We start from the raw sequence: 17,114 nt of genomic DNA on the forward strand, positions 1-17,114 counted from the left end.
GGTAATTAAATCAACACGGCAGCGCTGGAGCTGTCTAATGCCATATATACACAAACTACGCCATGTCCCCATGGCAACGATTGAACCAAAGTTGTACAATTTAGCTGTGGAGTGCAGGGATTAGCAAGACCCGTCTGCACTGACCATCACTCCAGTACGATTATTTACAGACAGACTGCAAAGTCGAAACAAAGGCAAAACATAAAAATAAATTCAACCTTACATATGTATATATAAATAAATCTGTCATATTTACATATTTTTATTGTTTTGGATCCTTAATTAAAACAAAATAAAATAGACACAGATAGAGCACTAAATATTTTTTACAAAATATTTAACAGATATTATTTACAGAGTCCCCAAAACACAAAGAGGCTCTCGCGCCACTCAAAACCACCTGGGTGGCGGATCACACTGGCCTCCTTCACTTTGGTTGACTTCAACAATCGGGCAGAATCTGCATTGTAAACCTTGGCTGAACTTCGTCTGCTCACACCACGACAGGAACTACTTTCAAAATGGCTTCCACCACGGAAACATCAAACTCTCATCATAACAGGTTTCACAAAAAATGAAAGTCAAAACTGTCCACAAGAGAAAATACATGGGTTAAAATGTAACTATGGCCATTCCTCTCTGAGGTAGGAACTGCCTAGGTCAGGACTTTACTAAGGGGAAGATGGTGGGAGGATAGTAGGGTATAGCAGGGTCGATTGAAACACGGGACGATTGAAACACAGCGATTTCCTCGAAAACCATCAAGTCTTTCATGTGAAATTTCGTGCCATAATAATATGACAATACAACAGATGAATTAGTAATTAAACCTGTCCTAAAGTGTGCAATGTCAGAGTTGTGAAGTTAAGAGGCAAAAAAGGCTTAAGTGACAGTAGTCGCTGTTGGGACGATTGAAATACTTGTTTCAAACGCCCGCACATCACCATTTTGTTTACAATAGATAACAGGATGTTCAACTGTGTATCCCTAAACATGACTTAGGATAGGGAAATAAGTAAATTAAATTAAAATGTAGTCGTCCAACTGCTATAAAAGAAGAAAGGTGGGTTTTTATCGAAATGTGCATCTTGACAATTATGCACAGGACAATTTTTTTTTTTACCTATTTATATTATGAGAAATTATGAGAAATCTTAGCAATGACGAGTACACTAGTATGTTTTCCGGTATGTTGAATAAAAACAAGAGTAAGGTTCAATAGTTTCTGTTTAAAATATGCTGTTTCATTCGTCCCGCATATGTGTTTCAAACGTACCGACTAGGCGGGGCGTTTTAAACAAATGTCAACTTACGTTCAAAGTTAAAAAAACACGCGATCATCCAACATATGTATTAAATTACACTTGTATCTAAGATGATACACATGTGAGATGTTGATCACCTGACGAAATTATTTGTATACGTAACTTCATCTTAGTGTTTCAATCGACCCGGCTCTCCCCTACTGAGTTGAGGCACATTCAAGAGTAGAGCATGGGGAAAGGAGCATAGTGTTGTCATCCTAGGTATAATGATGGTAAGGCACAAGCAAACGTAGGAAAGGGCACCCAATTTATGGTGCATGGTGCACAGATGATGCGATAAGGTGTGTTTGTTGTCAGATAATATAATGATTGATCACTACAGTGCCTAGTAACAGGGAACACTAGAAGTGTGTACCGCCAACATAGAGATGAATGCAAATTGTCTGTACTCTGTAACAAGTGATATAGGATATGAACGATGTGCTAGCAGGTGTCTTTAAATTAGAAACTCCACGTATCGCTGACTGAAATAAAGTGAAATATATGATATATCAACATTGACTTCAAATTGTACAATTTCTTCCTTCTCTGGCCATTTTCAGATTGGGCAAATGGCTTCCTGTGATGTCCTTTCTGCTGAGTCATTGTAGAACACAGCTCAAAGTATGGCTTTTCTCGTTGAGGCATAAGGATTCGCTAAAGTTTTTTTGTGCATTTTTTTCTCCTGATGATTCTTCTCTCCTTCAGATTTGGACGTGACAGTGCAGAGGGAAAAAAATGGAAAAGCCACAGAACATGGCTGAGTTGGAGGGTCTATAAGCAGCAGTAGATCACACGTCTTCGGTTGTCGGTAAAACATGACTTTCATTGTCGTCATCGTCTCTTTGTTATGCTAGGTCCATTTCCTCTGCGCTAACAATTTGCCTCTGAAAAAAAAGAGCAGATAGAGATTGTTTTTGTACTTCAACTACAACAATCAATGTTTGTGGATGAATGGTATGGTAACAGGCAAATGTAGAAACGCTTTTTGTATCATTGAAACCTTGGCTCCATCCGTCATCTGTAGTGTGATCTCTATCCCCTAATGGCCATTGTAAACCGGCCTTTCTCAGTGGTCGTTTCCTTCCAAACACACACTCCTTGTGGATTTGTCTTCAGGACAATGAACAGTGATTCTGATTTTATTTGGCTTCCGTTTTGTCCCCGACATCTTGGAATCGCTTTGACCTGCCCCGTCGCGCCTGTCTACTCGCTAGAGGTCTGGATCACTCCAAAGACCAGGCAGTGCTTGGAAGGAGAACCTAAACTACATCCCTACTAGACTCATAAGTCAGCCTCTGAAGAGCTGAAGAAAAGCCTGCATCGCTTGAGGGGGCCTTCATATTGATGCGGGGACGTGAAAATTCATGTGTGCTTGCAAAAAACTGTCGTACCAATACGTATAAAATAAAGATGCTGTGGATTGAGCCCACATTGGTTGAAACAGAATCTCTACTTTTTGCAAAGTAGTTCACTGTATCTCCTGTTGTCTTCACTACTGAGGAGAACGAGAGGAGGGCATAGTTTACGGTACTGTATCATTCACTATACAACGTAAAAGGAGTAGGTCTGTTAGGGGCCGTTCTAACTTGCATTTAGAAATTCTTAGACGTTTGGTACGCGGTGAGATCTCTGATCGTCTCTGGTATCGCGAGTCTACGTCCCTACCGGCTCAAATCGAAGCGGACCAATGTTCTCTGTATTGATGACTGCAGGACTACAGAAAGATGCTGGTACTGCAATCATTTATTAATTAAAATATATAATACCCCAATGACCTGCATTACCATATACCTTTCCTGCACTTGCCACACACTGTTGTATAGTGGGCCATGAAAGGCCGCCATGAAGGAATAACATCAGGGTGTTAGGGGGGAGGGGAGGTCGTACCTGTGGATAGACATAGCCGCCGGCATCGCTGGTGCAGATGTGGACCTCGTCCTCCGTGGTCTTCTGGTACACCGGGTTGTCAAAGTGGATGGTGTTGGTGTTCTTCCTGCGCCATTGTCGCCATAGAAACAACCCCCCGAAGACCAGCAGGCACACCACACCTGTCCAATAGAAGCGCATGGAGACGTTTGGTGAGACCGGTGAACCCCACCCATTGAGATAATGTACGCAATAGTTAATGAAGCTTCTTTAGTTTTTTGGGGGAAATCCAGAAAAAAAAAGAAAAAAGAAGAGGAAATTCCTGCCATTGATTGTCACAGCTGTAGTCTGAGTAATCCAAGTTCCTTCATGACGCATGACTCGCGAAGCCCTGAAAGTTTCCCCAAAATACCACAGGCCGGAGAAAGAGAGAGAATGAGAGTGAAAGAGACAGAGAGACAGAGAGAGCGAGAGGAAGAGAGAGAGCGCAAGAGAGATAGCGAGAGAGTGAAAGAGAGAGAGAGAGAGAAAGGGAGACAGAGAGAGTGACCGAGACAGAGAAGGAGACAGAGGCAGAGACAGAAAGGGAGACAGAGAGAAAGACAGAGACAGAGTGAGGCAGGATGGGCTCACAACTTACATATTGGCAGCACGATGAGTAGCGCCCCAGGATGTGAAGACTCGGCCGGCTTCGGCATAGCAGCATATCTGTTGTTTACTAAAGGGACAACAAACAAGAGGTTTAACCTTTACACCTCCAAAACCACTGAACTCATTCATTCAGACCTTTCAGGGGAAATATTCAGCATTGTGTATTGTTACAAAAAATCCCTTAAATTCCCTTTAAGAGTAGTGCATGTAGCATTGTTCAAACTTGTGCAAAACCGTATAATACTTATACTAATACTTATACTTATAATACTTAGGTAAATATGGCAATCAGCCAGGATGGCATTTAAGGGAAGATTCTGCATCATATGAAAGGAATACTCCCACTGACAAATATCACTAATGCAGTAACCCAGCGAGACTTCACTATACCTTGAGCTGAGCCGAGAGAGGGCGGGGCTGTGGGGGTGGAGGAGGGGGAGGTAGTTGACGGAGAGGCAGGCCTCTGTGCAGCTCTGGTATTGATACTGGTGGTGGTGGGGGGAAGGGCAGGCTGTTGTGGCGTCGCCTTCGGGGTCGGCCTTGTTATAGGCTTGGCTGGAGCAGGAGGAACAGCCATGCCTGGTATGGGAAACCGATGAGGGGGGGATTGTTAGCAGAGGCCATGTGATCATTCATGGTGGATCTTGGTTGAACAATGGTATTATTCACCCATTTATTTGGTTGAATATTGAAGACAAATTGGGATGAACAAAGAAAAGTGTGACAAAGTGATGGGATGAAGTGAATCATAGAAAGATGGCGATTATGTTCAACCAAAATAATATTATATCGATAGGGGCATGAAATTGTTTCCTAAAGCTGTACCAATTTATTTGTATTTTGGAGTTGTTAATTAAAGGTAGGGCACAGTTTTGAAGAACAAATCAAAAACATTTGAGAAACCACCGGCATTAACTAACCAGGCACTTTTGTGGACATACGTTTTACATATTAGAAACCCCTTAAGAGCTTATTCACAGGGAGCCAAGGTTAAGATCTTCCCTATCAGAAGGACATGGTTGACTAGTGTTCGACGATGTGCAAGAAACAACGTTACTATTTATGAACAAATGATTTGCGTGTGGGTTTCACTTTGGGTTCTCCGCACCTTTCACACACTTCCTCATGTCGGGGGCCAGGGTGGCGTGGTCGGGACAGGCGCAGGTGTACTTAGCGGAGCGCTGGTTGATCACGGGGGCGGGAAGACAGAGGAACTCACAGCCTCCGTTCATACTGTTCCCCTCTCTGCACCAGTTGGTACCTGCACACACACACACACACACACACACACACACACACACACACACACACACACATGGGGAGAGTGAGTGTCGAAGGTCAGCTGATGGTTTCCTGTCCTGGGTTTAGCTTAGCTGAGTTTGCGACGAGCCGTACCCATGGGCTGCTTGAGGCTGTGGTACAAGACAATGTCTTCGGGCTGGTCCAAGTCCGTCGCCAGCTCGGTGATGTCATTTCCTGTGTGACGGTTGGCACTGTAAAGTGCATTGTTGTTGACATCGGTCCAGTAGACTTTATCCTGTGTAACATGGATGTGTGTTGGGGGGGGGGGGGGGTTAAGCTTATGGTCGATTGAAGGATTAAAACAAGCAAGTCCAATCGAATTACATCCCTGTTCTACATTACAGCAATGGACTACGATCTGGTCACACACATGTGATGATCGTCTTCCTGTGAGAACACAGCGGATGGGTTACGAACCTCGAAGACGTCCAGAGAGATGGGGTGGGCCAGCTTGTGCGCGTCGTGCATGACCGTGTGCCGCGTCCCGCCGTTCACGTCCACGCTGGACAGCGTGTGCATCTTGGAGTCCACCCAGTACAGACGCTGGTTCACCATGTCTGGAAGACCAACGACAACAGGACAATGGCATCGTGTCATCCTAACACAGCAGGCCCCCCCCCCCTCCCGCCTTTCAGAGTGGTGGTTGCGTGAAGGAGGTGAGCTTACCCAGAGTGATTCCGTTAGGCCACACGATATTGTCTGTCACCAAGGGAATGCGGCCGGCTCCGTTCAAACCGCTCTTTTCAATTTTGGCCTCGGTTCCCCAATCGGTCCAGTACATGAAACTGTGGACAAAGACAAACAAACGCTCCCGTTACAACCTGTGGCTGGCACAACACAGCCTTCCGTCCCTATAATGGAGACGGCTGTTGGGCTGCTTCCTCAATCTGAAACCAGCACTAAACCATCGAGCAGGGGTCGGTATGACCACAGACATGAACGCCGGTTTTCAGGTCCGTCTGCCCGACAAACAACTGTTCTTTGGGGAGTGCACTTCGGAAGATGGAGACCACGCGGAAAGAATTTTGTGCCACCACTGCGAGTCTATTCTCCCACAATGTTTGGACGCCTCATTCTTTTCCACATGTCGACACTTCTCATGGGCTGTTTACATTTTCCCTGTTGAGTTGAATCGAGTTGTGTAACACACCAAAACATCAAGCATGTTGTGAACACATGTTGTTGAAACTGGACCACACCAACTGGGATCGCAAAGAGAGGAAGATTTGCGAGAGAGAGAGAAAGAGCGAAAGTTTTGAGAGAGAGAGAGAGAGAGAGAGAGAGAGAGAGAGAGAGAGAGAGAGAGAGAGAGAGAGAGAGAGAGGGAGAGAGAGGGGGAGAGGGAGAGGGAGAGAGAGAGAGAGAGAGAGAGAGAGAGAGAGAGAGAGAGAGAGAGAGAGAGAGAGAGAGAGAGAGAGAGAGAGAGAGAGAGAGAGAGAGAGAGAGAGAGAGATCCGGCCGTACTCACTTCTGCACGGGGTCCACCACGATGGCGCGTGGCCGGTCCAGGCCTGTGGAGATCAGCGTCTTCCTCTTGCTGCCGTCCACCGTCGCCACGGAGATGGTCTGCTGCTCGCTGTCCGTCCAGTAGATGTTCCCGTGCACCCAGTCCACGGCCAGGCCCTCGGGGGAGGTGAGGTCACTGTCGACCACCACGCGGTGGGCAGGTTCCTCGCCCGAAGCGCTGATCTTGGTGCTGGGAGGGGGAGACATGAATGAGCATCCTCCCCCATAGCTGATAGATACTGGGTTGGACCCCTCACTGTCCGCAGACTAACCTGTGGGCTTTGAGCAAAGAGCCTCAGCCCGCAAAGAAGGACATCTGAAGGACACAACCCTTTTGTGGCTGCGGAAGGGACACACACGTTCATGGATCGACAGCGATGGCTCATGGAAATATCTACGCCCGAGGCCCGACAACCGGGCTTCGTCTTAAAGGTTGGGTATGGAATTCGCTTTTTTGGCAATTTTTGCAAAATTACTTGAAATCCTTATCATAACCCACTTACAGCCACTGAGTTAGAAGTACTGACATGAAAATTAAACAAGTCAATCATCTGTGGAACGGGCAGGGCTCGAAAAACTCCAGCCAATGATTTCCAGAGCCACCGAGTTGCATTGGACAGTAAGTACGTCAATCAAACGGTCGTACTGCACTCCCCCTCCCCCCGCGTGACCCCTTCGTGCACGTACTCAAAGCTCGTGACCCAGAGCAAGCTTCTGTTTGTTGTTATCCTGCGGTAGCTACTGGAGCTAGCTAACTAGCTAATGGCTCGCTCCCGCGCATCTGTGTTCACTCGTGCATGATTGCGCGTCCATGTACTTGGAATGGGGGGAGTCAGAGTCAGCGTTGAAGGAGAGGGGGTAGGACCATTTGAGTTGTTTATTTTCAAAATCTGCTGGCGTTTCGCAAATCCCATACCCAACCTATAAGGTTGCCGCGCAGAGAGTGTGTAAAGTTTGATTTCAGTATTCCGATGAGGCTCATTTTGTGTCAAAAGTGAAATACTACTGAATCGCTACTGCCTTAACAATAGTTACGATGGGCAGGATGACACAGACGCACACACACACACTCACTTCACACACACACTATTGCAGTTTCAGGTATGCCTTTGGACCCCCCCCTCTTAAGGAAGGGCTTCAGAGGACTTCCACTAAGCTATATCCCATGACATCACTAACCTGTATATCTTCTTCAGAGAAAGGTCAGACCAGAAGAGGGTGTTGCTGGGGATGTCCAGGTCCAGAGCCACCACGTTCTTGAGGCCCGACATCAGGCGCACGTAGTCAGTGCGGTCCACAGCCATCTTCCTCACGTCATGTTTGTTGGTGAAGAACAGGTAGGGGACGATGCCTGGAGAGAGCGGAATAAGATAATAGAAACTAGGTTGAGTTTGGCAGCATAGAGCAAAAGTCGAGCCCAGTGTTTACAGTTCGCCATCGGGGTTTGGTTACATTGTTCTCTGCTGGTTGAAGCGAAAACACTGTCTTTCCTGAACACAACTAGGACCCAGTGTATTATCTTTTGCGTTAAACCTTAATCAAACTCGAAATTAAAAAAATCCAACAATTACACATTTATAATGGAAGAAGCAATTAAAGCAGCTGGAAAAAATAACAATAGGCGCTGTGCACACATTACCTGATCGAGCCTTGCATGTCCTGGTCACAGGATCCACTGCATAGCCCTCCTTACAGTCACACTTGTAGCTACCAGGGAGGTTGACGCAGATCTGAGTGCAGATGTCTGGGGTGGAGCACTCATTGATGTCTGCAGGGGACGGGAACGGGGACGGGGTCAAAGGTTATAACCAGGAAGCCCTTCAATAAAGTATTAAAATAATCGATTTACCCCCAAGAAAATGCATAGCTCAGCATAGTGATGGTAACCCTCTTACCAACACAGAGGTGCTTGTCCATACTGAGGCGGTAGCCAACAGGGCAGGTACAGTTGTAGCCCAGCTTGAGATTAACACACGTGTGTGAGCATCCTCCATTGTTACCCTTCTCGCACTCGTTTTTGTCTAAACAGGGTCAGAAACATGGCAGAAACACGTTAAAAACCCTCCATACACAACAGCCTTTTTCCTAATACATTAGCTGCAGACGGTTCCAGACCGCTGACTATCTTGCCAAAAGTGTCCTGGCTACTTCCTGGTACGCTAATCTGATTTTCCAGGCCTGGATTCAGCCGTTTTCCTTTTAATTTTTCCTGGTCTCGTGAGTTAAAGCGGAGAGGGCGCTGGCTGTCGTAGTGACACCAGACAACACTGGTGTAATGGACACTTGGGAATGGCACATTTGACCAACTCTAAAGGCCGAACAATTTGATATGCTCTGTTTTTTTTATGCATACATAATATACCAGTACTTCTGCAATGATACACCGTATCGAATTGCGCATGCAGAAGTTAAACACCAGAATAGCCCACATTGGTTAGAAGAACGAAATAGCTGAATGAAAGCGCAGACTCAGCGTATGACTCTTCCCTTGAAGCAGTCCCATCAGTCAACAGGGACTGCCCCAACAGGTTTCTTTGGTGCTTTGGTTTGGCGGTTCGCATCACAATACGGCAGCACAGCTCACTAAACTGCCACCACGTGCTGAACTCACCGCAATCGCTCGCGGGCTCGTCAGACGAGTCGCTGCAGTCACTGGTCTTGTCACACACCTTCTCCATGCTGACACACTCCCCGCTGCGACACTTAAACAGGGAGGGGCCCTCACACACGTTCACTGGGAGGAGAGAGAGAGAGAGAGCAGGAGATGAGCTTTGGATGAGGCGGGTTGGACTGTTACACAATCTGAAGGAAGGAGGACGTGAGGAGATATGAGGATATTACTGTGTATATACAGGTGCCTGCGTACACATAGTAAAGGTGCCCCTCTATCTGTATCATGGGAGGAGGGGCTGGGTGAAGGCGGGCTCTCACCTTGGCTGCAGCCCATCTCGTCGCTGACGTCCCTGCAGTCCTCCACTCCGTCACACTGGAGGTCGCCACGGATACAGAGGCCGTCGTTACACTGGAACTCGTCCGGCTGGCAGGTAGGGTCGGCTGCCCGACACAAAGGATGCCGACGTTAATTGCTGAGCTCACTTAATCGGCCCCCCCTTGACGAATAATCTGCAAGCACAGCCCCCCCCACTCACTGCAGTTGTCCTCGTCCGAATGGTCGCGGCAGTCGGCGCCGCCATCACACCGCCAGCTGCTGTGGACACACTCGCCGCTGCCGCAGAGGAACTGCTGGGGCCCGCACGCCGCGGACTTCCTCTCGGCGGGCCCCCGCCCCGCGCAGCTCTGGGGCCACTCGTCCGAGCCGTCGATGCAGTCGCCGTCGCCGTCGCAGGCCCACAGGGCCGGCACGCACACCGTGTTGTTGCACTGGAAGGACCCGGCGCTGCAGGAGGGCAGCGGGCAGCCGTCCTCGTCCGAGCCGTCCTCGCAGTCGTGCTCGCGGTCGCAGACGAAGGAGGCGGAGACGCAGTGGCCACTGCCGCAGCGGAACTCACCGGCGGAGCACGTCTTGGCCGCTGTGGGGTCACAGGAGGGATTCGGAAGGGGAACACCGTTAGGGAATGATCACTAGACACGTTAGTGTTCATTGACTTGTCAGTGAATGCTTATTGCTGCGTTAACATCTGTTCCTTCTCAGGTCTTACCACAGCCCTTCTCATCCTCCCCGTTGTCACAGTCGGCGGCTCCGTCGCATTTCCAGCGCTCCGAGATGCATTGGTTCCGGGGGTTGCCGCAGCTGAACTCGGAGGGGAGGCAGGCCTTGGCAGCTGCAGAGCGCGACAGGAAGCAGGAAACGGCAGGAGGAAGCACACAACGAAGATTGAGATGTCCGCTCATGTTCCCAGAAATAATCATGTGTCATAACGTCTTATGCCTTCAATTACAAATAGAAATGGAAAAGATCAAGAGTTTATAATTTTTTTTTAGAAATTACTGTTAGAGTTTAAAAAGGTTCTATTGCAGATATATCTCATGGTCTTTAGGACGTTTAAATGCTGTTCTTATTTTTCATAACGGGACCGTGGTGTTTGGGACTGTTTAACATGGTGGGGGGATAGAGGAAACCTAATCATCCACCAAGGCTGATTGGCTACTTGGTTCAATACGGTGTGTCAAACCATCCGCTCCGAGCCTTATCTTGTAATCCAGGTCATGTGACCTCAGTTCTGTGTCATTCACACAGATTCCCCTCACACCCGTCCTTCAGGTGTGACGGGAGCTTACCACAGGTGGAGTTCAGCTCGTCGCTCCCGTCGCCGCAGTCGTCCGAGCCGTCACAGATCCATCTGGTGGTCACACAGCGGCCGTTCCCGCAGGTGAACTGCGCGGAGTTACACCCTGCCGCAGCATCTGTGAACACACACACACACACAACAACATCAACAATTCATCCCATATCTATAGTGCAGGCACAGAATGAGGGCAATGCTTTAATGAACATTTAAATGTCAAAGGGGGATATGCTGTAGTCTCTCGCCACTCCTGCCTCGCTTTTATTCGGTTAAGCAATCTATGTCTTATCTGAGTGAAATAAAACTGCATCCTGGTGGGGTTAATAGTTAACCAACAATGAATGAGGATGTAAGTGTAGAAGGCAGTAAAGGAGGCCTGTTGTGGGAAGTGACACCCTAACAAACGGTTATGATGACACCATTATGCGTTGCACAAACGTGTATGGAAACAGGATATGGGGTAACAATGCTCTAATGAGGAGGATTAATCATTAGGCGGATTACTTTGCTAAATCACAGAGGGATTTATCAAAGTTGCACAGACACAGACGCTGAAGACGACGGCAGGTTCAACACTCATACGCTGATATTGGCATGAAACGCCCTCTTTACTTGACGGTAAACCCTTCCCCAGTGTGATTTTATCGTCATTTAGAAGAGAAAATAAACACCTCTTTTTTTTTAACAAAACTGAAATTTTATTTCATTGAAAATATGTTTTTGCTATAAAAACATGGATCTATTATACCTCTGTTGTCAGTTGTTTGTTGTGTGTTTATTGTATAGGTTTGGAATGAGTGCCGCACCCTGGATGAAACAAGTTTGTGATGCCACCGGTATCGCTAAACTGAACCCATGTCTCATGCCCTTAGGAGGTTGTGAAATATGTAGGGAACAAATTGAATGAAGCAACACTTGCATATCCACTCAAATCCTATCCTCCTTACTCTAACCCTATATTCAATTACTACTACAAATACAATGGGCAATAAGTAAAGGCTCCATTGCCTTTACTTATTGAAACTCCTTCTATCAGTCATTAAGGCCAAATCATAATCCCCTAGGTGTATATTCTTTGACGAAGGAATCATTCAATTCTATCATTTTACTTTAACAACCAATACATGTTAATGTTGGACAATAATATTGGAAAATATTTACTTTACATCCTACCTTAGCTCTGATCATAAGAAGATCATAATGAATTACACTGACAGCCCAGCGGAAGCATTAGAGCCCCACACACCAAGCCTTCTGCGGGGGGGGCACCCCCACTGTGAACCCCCAACACGTGCCCAGAACCCAGAACACATGGCTCTTCTGTCCCCAACCCGCCGCCGATACCCTCCTCCACCCAGTCAGTCAGCCGTGTGCTCCGTGGCGTGTGACATCAGAGGGACCGGCGGGCCTGTGAGCATTTCAGTAGGACTGTGAAGCACCCTGCAGACGCTCCATCACGTCTCAGGAGACGGGAGGTGCGTGGTGCTCGTGGCATCAAGGAGACCCCAGCAGGGCCCCGGGGCCGCCTGGAGGCCAGCACCATCAGCCCATTGTCTGTCCCTTTAAGACAATGGACAGGGAGGAGCTGCAGGGATCACACCACCAGCACACAACCAACCGCTGTGTGGCATTCCTCACCGCGGCCTCATCACCATCTCCACCTCACACACACACACACACACACACACACGCACACGCACACACGCGGACTCACACACATGGAAGTCAGAGATAAGGGCGTGCACTACAAGTCTGTCCAGTGACATTCACAGCAGCTACTAGTACTACACACCACACACTCACACCCCGGATGCCTGCCTCTAAGCCGTTGCGGAGGATATGGAGATAGTGAAACCTGGTACCACGGCCCTCCACCCCCGGGGCCCCGACCCCCGACCCTGGGGCCCCCAACCAGTCCAGCTCAGCAGCTCTGTGCTCATTCCAGTGGACCCAGTGGATCTGATCTCCTGTTATGGTTGGCCAGATCCTCCCAGTTGTCACTGTTGAGACTGTTGGATATCATGCAGCATGTTTATCCAGGGTGCCCCCCCCCCCCCCCCCCCCCCCCATGACACACACACAAACACACACCCACACTCACTGACTTAAACACACACACACATGTTCAATAAAACACACACACACACACACACACACACACACACACACACACACACACACACACACACACACACACACACACACACACACACACACACACACACACACAAACACACACACACACACACACACACACACACACACACACACTGAGTTAAACACACACACATGTTCTAAAATACAATCACTCACTCACTCACTCACTCACTCACTCACTCACTCACTCACACTCACACACACACACACACACACACACACACACACACACACACACACACACACACACACACACACACACACACACACCAACTTACACTAAAACACACATTCAGTTTAACAATAACTAAGTAAAACCCCCCCACACACACACACACACACACACACACACACACACACACACACACACACACACACACACACACACACACACACACAGGTTTCCAGGAATAGAAGACGCGAGGTTTCCCAGCCGTTGCTGGCCTGAAGACGAGAGTAGTGTGTCGTAGTACAGTAAGGAAGAGGAGCCAAGTGCTGGGAGCCAGGGCAGGCCGACTGACAACCACAAGGCTGGGAGAAAGTAGGTCAAACTGAGCAGCTCGCTGACCTGCTCCGCCCCCAACCACAGCTCCTGACCGTACCTCCCCCAGCCCTCTGAGAGCAGAAGCCCCCCCCCCTCCCCAAGTGTACACATCTCACTAATCTAACTCCCAAGGCTCTCACTAAGGGACTTGGACTTCCAACAAATGGGTCGGGGAGGGAGAGGCGGTAGGTTCCCATGAAATCAGGTCTTATCCCTGTAGGGCCAAGCGTGCTGACACACTCTTGGTGGAGCATCATGCATTATTATACTAGCAATGATGTTTTTTTTTTTAATGCATTAAGGTTGGCTCTCAAATATCCTACTTTGCACACATTGTTTGCTCCACCCCAGTGGTAGACTTTGAATGATGCAAATTACTGACGCAGAATACTGAATCACTCAGCGACAAACTGGGAAGGTGCATTCTGGGTGTCACATGACAATCCCTCCCAAATTGTGTACAAACACCAATTCGCTGGACCACTTTCTACAGGCTCACACCCAACCACATACACATGCACGTTCACACACACACACACACACACACACACACACACACACACACACACACACACACACACACACACACACACACACACACACACACACACACAAACTCATAAAGAGCTAATTATGAATCAGGATGGGAGCTTTACTGAATGCCCATCGGACCATGCAGTGGTCATTTGACCCAGGCTCCCTCTGCTGAGCTGTCGTCTGGTGCTCCAACAGACCCCGTCCATGCGGCCCAGAGGTCCCTGGGTCCACAACATGAATCCCCAGCACCACCACTAATCGCTGCTGCTGCTGCTGTGGAGGCTTAATTGAGCTTTGGTCTGACCGACCCATCAAAGGCACGGCTGCCGCTGGTCTTGCAAGGTTTGGGGTCATGTTTTCCGACCGTTCATCCGGCACTGACCAATCGGGAGCCGGTTTAGTTTCCTGCTCCTCTTTTCCTGCTTCTCTACTATGTTCCCTCCCCTTGAAATTCCTGCAAAAATGTGGCAACTGTTCGCTATTTCTACTTTAAGGATTAGCAGACTTTTAAAGCAGGATTTTCCATGCTTGGCTAAAGACCGAAAACGACTATTCCTGTTCCAATTATTTAGAGATCTTTCTAACTTGGGGAAATAAAGCACCTTTAAATTACTATTTGAACATGGTTAACACTAAAATAGGTCCCCTGTGATGACTGGAATGACTCATTTGAGAAGCATGCTTTACACATCCTTTACACAAGATAGCCAACACATACATGAGTTGCTAACCCCCCCCCTCCAAACATACACACACAAAGAAGAGATAAAGCAGTGTGCACTGGCGAAACATGAGCGAATCCTCTAATCTGATTGTAAACTCTCATGGGTTTAGCTTACTGGGTTATGAGCCCACCATGGTTAATCCAAGCATACTGTTAGCCTTAAGGTTACTTAGTCCAATAAACAGCATAAATGCAATGATCCATATTGGACTTAATTATGTGCTGGTCTGTTCACACTTTGTCTGTGGGGGCATTCTAGATATAGTGCCTATTTTAATGGGGCCAGGTAACTCAAAACCTGTCAAGCTTGTAGGCTCACAACAGAGCGCGAGTAAAACATAAAGACCAGTGTTCATTCATTAAGATGAGAATGGATACTATTGTAACCTCGTGGCACATCTACTGGTATCAAGACGTTTATGAACACAGATGACATAAGGTACAATATTATATTTAGGCTGCAGTCAGTGGGAGCGCGAAAACGACGACGTGACGTGCCGAATCTGAACCCATCCTCGGTGATTGACCGAGTCAACCTGAAGGAAGTAGCGGGCTCACGCAGTGATGGTTCACATACGCCTGTTTCCGTTCTGCAACTGTCTACAGGAGAGTGAAACTTGTGAACATGCCGGTCTAGTCTCCCACTGAAGATTGGATGGTCCAAGAACCGGAGTATCCTGCCGTAGACCGCATCCACATAACCAGTAGGCTACTGGGAGTTTTGTCGGTAGCCTTTTATTAATGTAATCCAACATTAAAGATAGACACAAATGTCGCTTCCACACACACACACACACACACACACACACACACACACACACACACACACACACACACACACACACACACACACACACACACACACACACACACACACACACACACACACACACATACATATATATGCCTATGTGGAAGCGACATTTGCATCAATGATGACAGAGCAGCAGAATTGTTGTTTCAAGCCATCCGAAAGTCACTGACTGAGCGCTATGTCTATATATGCCTACTACAGACAAACATTTGGTCTGGTCAGATAAGCCTAAAATTCTAAACTTTCAAACCTATATTTCAAATATTCTGGCTAGAGGAAATTCTAAAATCGAAAAGACTTCCATAAGATCTTCTAAAAGAAAGTAAACACGGTATTGAAATTTTGGTACTCAGCTATTAGACATTTGGCAGAATGAAACCTTAACATGCCCGCCCCCCGCCCAGCCAGCATCCTCTCTCACCTGAAACAGCAAGGCAATGAAGCAGCAGCAACAGGCAGCACGGAGAGACACTGACCCCACTCCACGTCCTCATCTTCCCCACGGTCCGATTTAATCCAGAGGTAATTAATATTAAATATATCGATATATTAATATAGATATTTTTGTAGTGAAGTGCCAGCCCTCTCACTATACTCTGACCAAAATAGATGATGAGCTAGTATAGCCCAGCTATCTGAAAGAGAGACAAAGGCCACGCAATGTGATGGCAAAATGCTCGTACGGACGCAGAGTTGTAGCGAGTTAACGCCTTCAGTCAGGAAGATATTGTTGCTTTGCAGTCTCATCAGAGTATTTTCAGAGAAACCAGGGGTAGGCGTGGCCAGCGCAGTGGTGTGATGTTTGAAATGTAAGTACGTGAACCGCGAGGGCGGAGCCACGCGCTGCATGCTTCTCCTCCATCCTCGTCCTCCGGTCGGCCCCGCCTCGTCCTCGCCTCACCCCACCGGCTCCATTCATTCTCTGCTGCCCACCCAAAATGTAGAACTACGCACTGTCCGTGCCTTGGTCCTCGTGCATTATGCATTAAAGCGGGTGCATATAGTCAGGGCGGGTCGATGAATAAAACATTTTATTTGTAATGTTTGTGAGATCAAAGCTTTAAAACTGTTATCAACAAGCAAACACGGCAGCCAGGTGTCAGAGCAGGCTAATATGTGTATTTTTAAAATCGGCAATCAATTTTCTACTGTTGACTGTTTGGTTTTTTTATCAGCTGCACCTGCTCTGATATCATAATGTTATCACACACACACACACACACACACACACACACACACACACACACACACACACACACACACACACACACACACACACACACACACACACACACACACACACACACACACACACACACACACACACACACACACACACACACACACACACACACACACACACACACACACACACACACACGCCTACGGTCATTGCTTGTGTGTATCTCGGTATTCCTTCTCCTTTTTGCTCCAGTCTGTCTCCCTCTATTGGTGTGTG

The 17,114-nt window shown here is 47.7% G+C and overlaps 1 protein-coding gene across 1 annotated transcript in view; it reads right to left on the bottom strand.

The window, feature by feature from the left end:
* Nucleotides 1–16,412, bottom strand: part of ldlrb (low density lipoprotein receptor b) — a 16,610-nt gene extending 198 nt beyond the window's left edge. The window contains exons 1-18 of the mRNA XM_030352820.1: nt 16,077–16,412; nt 10,872–10,997; nt 10,292–10,414; nt 9,782–10,162; nt 9,564–9,686; nt 9,244–9,366; nt 8,528–8,653; nt 8,272–8,400; nt 7,812–7,983; nt 6,595–6,822; nt 5,793–5,911; nt 5,544–5,683; nt 5,220–5,361; nt 4,933–5,085; nt 4,215–4,403; nt 3,814–3,891; nt 3,195–3,355; nt 1–2,191 (exon numbers count right to left, since the gene is read on the bottom strand). The exon at nt 1–2,191 is cut by the window's left edge and continues 198 nt beyond it. Of these exons, the coding sequence (XP_030208680.1) occupies nt 2,153–2,191; nt 3,195–3,355; nt 3,814–3,891; nt 4,215–4,403; nt 4,933–5,085; nt 5,220–5,361; nt 5,544–5,683; nt 5,793–5,911; nt 6,595–6,822; nt 7,812–7,983; nt 8,272–8,400; nt 8,528–8,653; nt 9,244–9,366; nt 9,564–9,686; nt 9,782–10,162; nt 10,292–10,414; nt 10,872–10,997; nt 16,077–16,149 (2,625 nt within the window). The 5' untranslated portion in view covers nt 16,150–16,412 and the 3' untranslated portion in view covers nt 1–2,152. The remainder of the gene's footprint in view (nt 2,192–3,194; nt 3,356–3,813; nt 3,892–4,214; nt 4,404–4,932; nt 5,086–5,219; nt 5,362–5,543; nt 5,684–5,792; nt 5,912–6,594; nt 6,823–7,811; nt 7,984–8,271; nt 8,401–8,527; nt 8,654–9,243; nt 9,367–9,563; nt 9,687–9,781; nt 10,163–10,291; nt 10,415–10,871; nt 10,998–16,076) is intronic.
* Between the last annotated feature and the right edge of the window lie 702 nt (nt 16,413–17,114).

Source organism: Gadus morhua, chromosome 3 (assembly GCF_902167405.1).
Source record: "Gadus morhua chromosome 3, gadMor3.0, whole genome shotgun sequence".
Classification (NCBI taxonomy): domain Eukaryota; kingdom Metazoa; phylum Chordata; class Actinopteri; order Gadiformes; family Gadidae; genus Gadus; species Gadus morhua.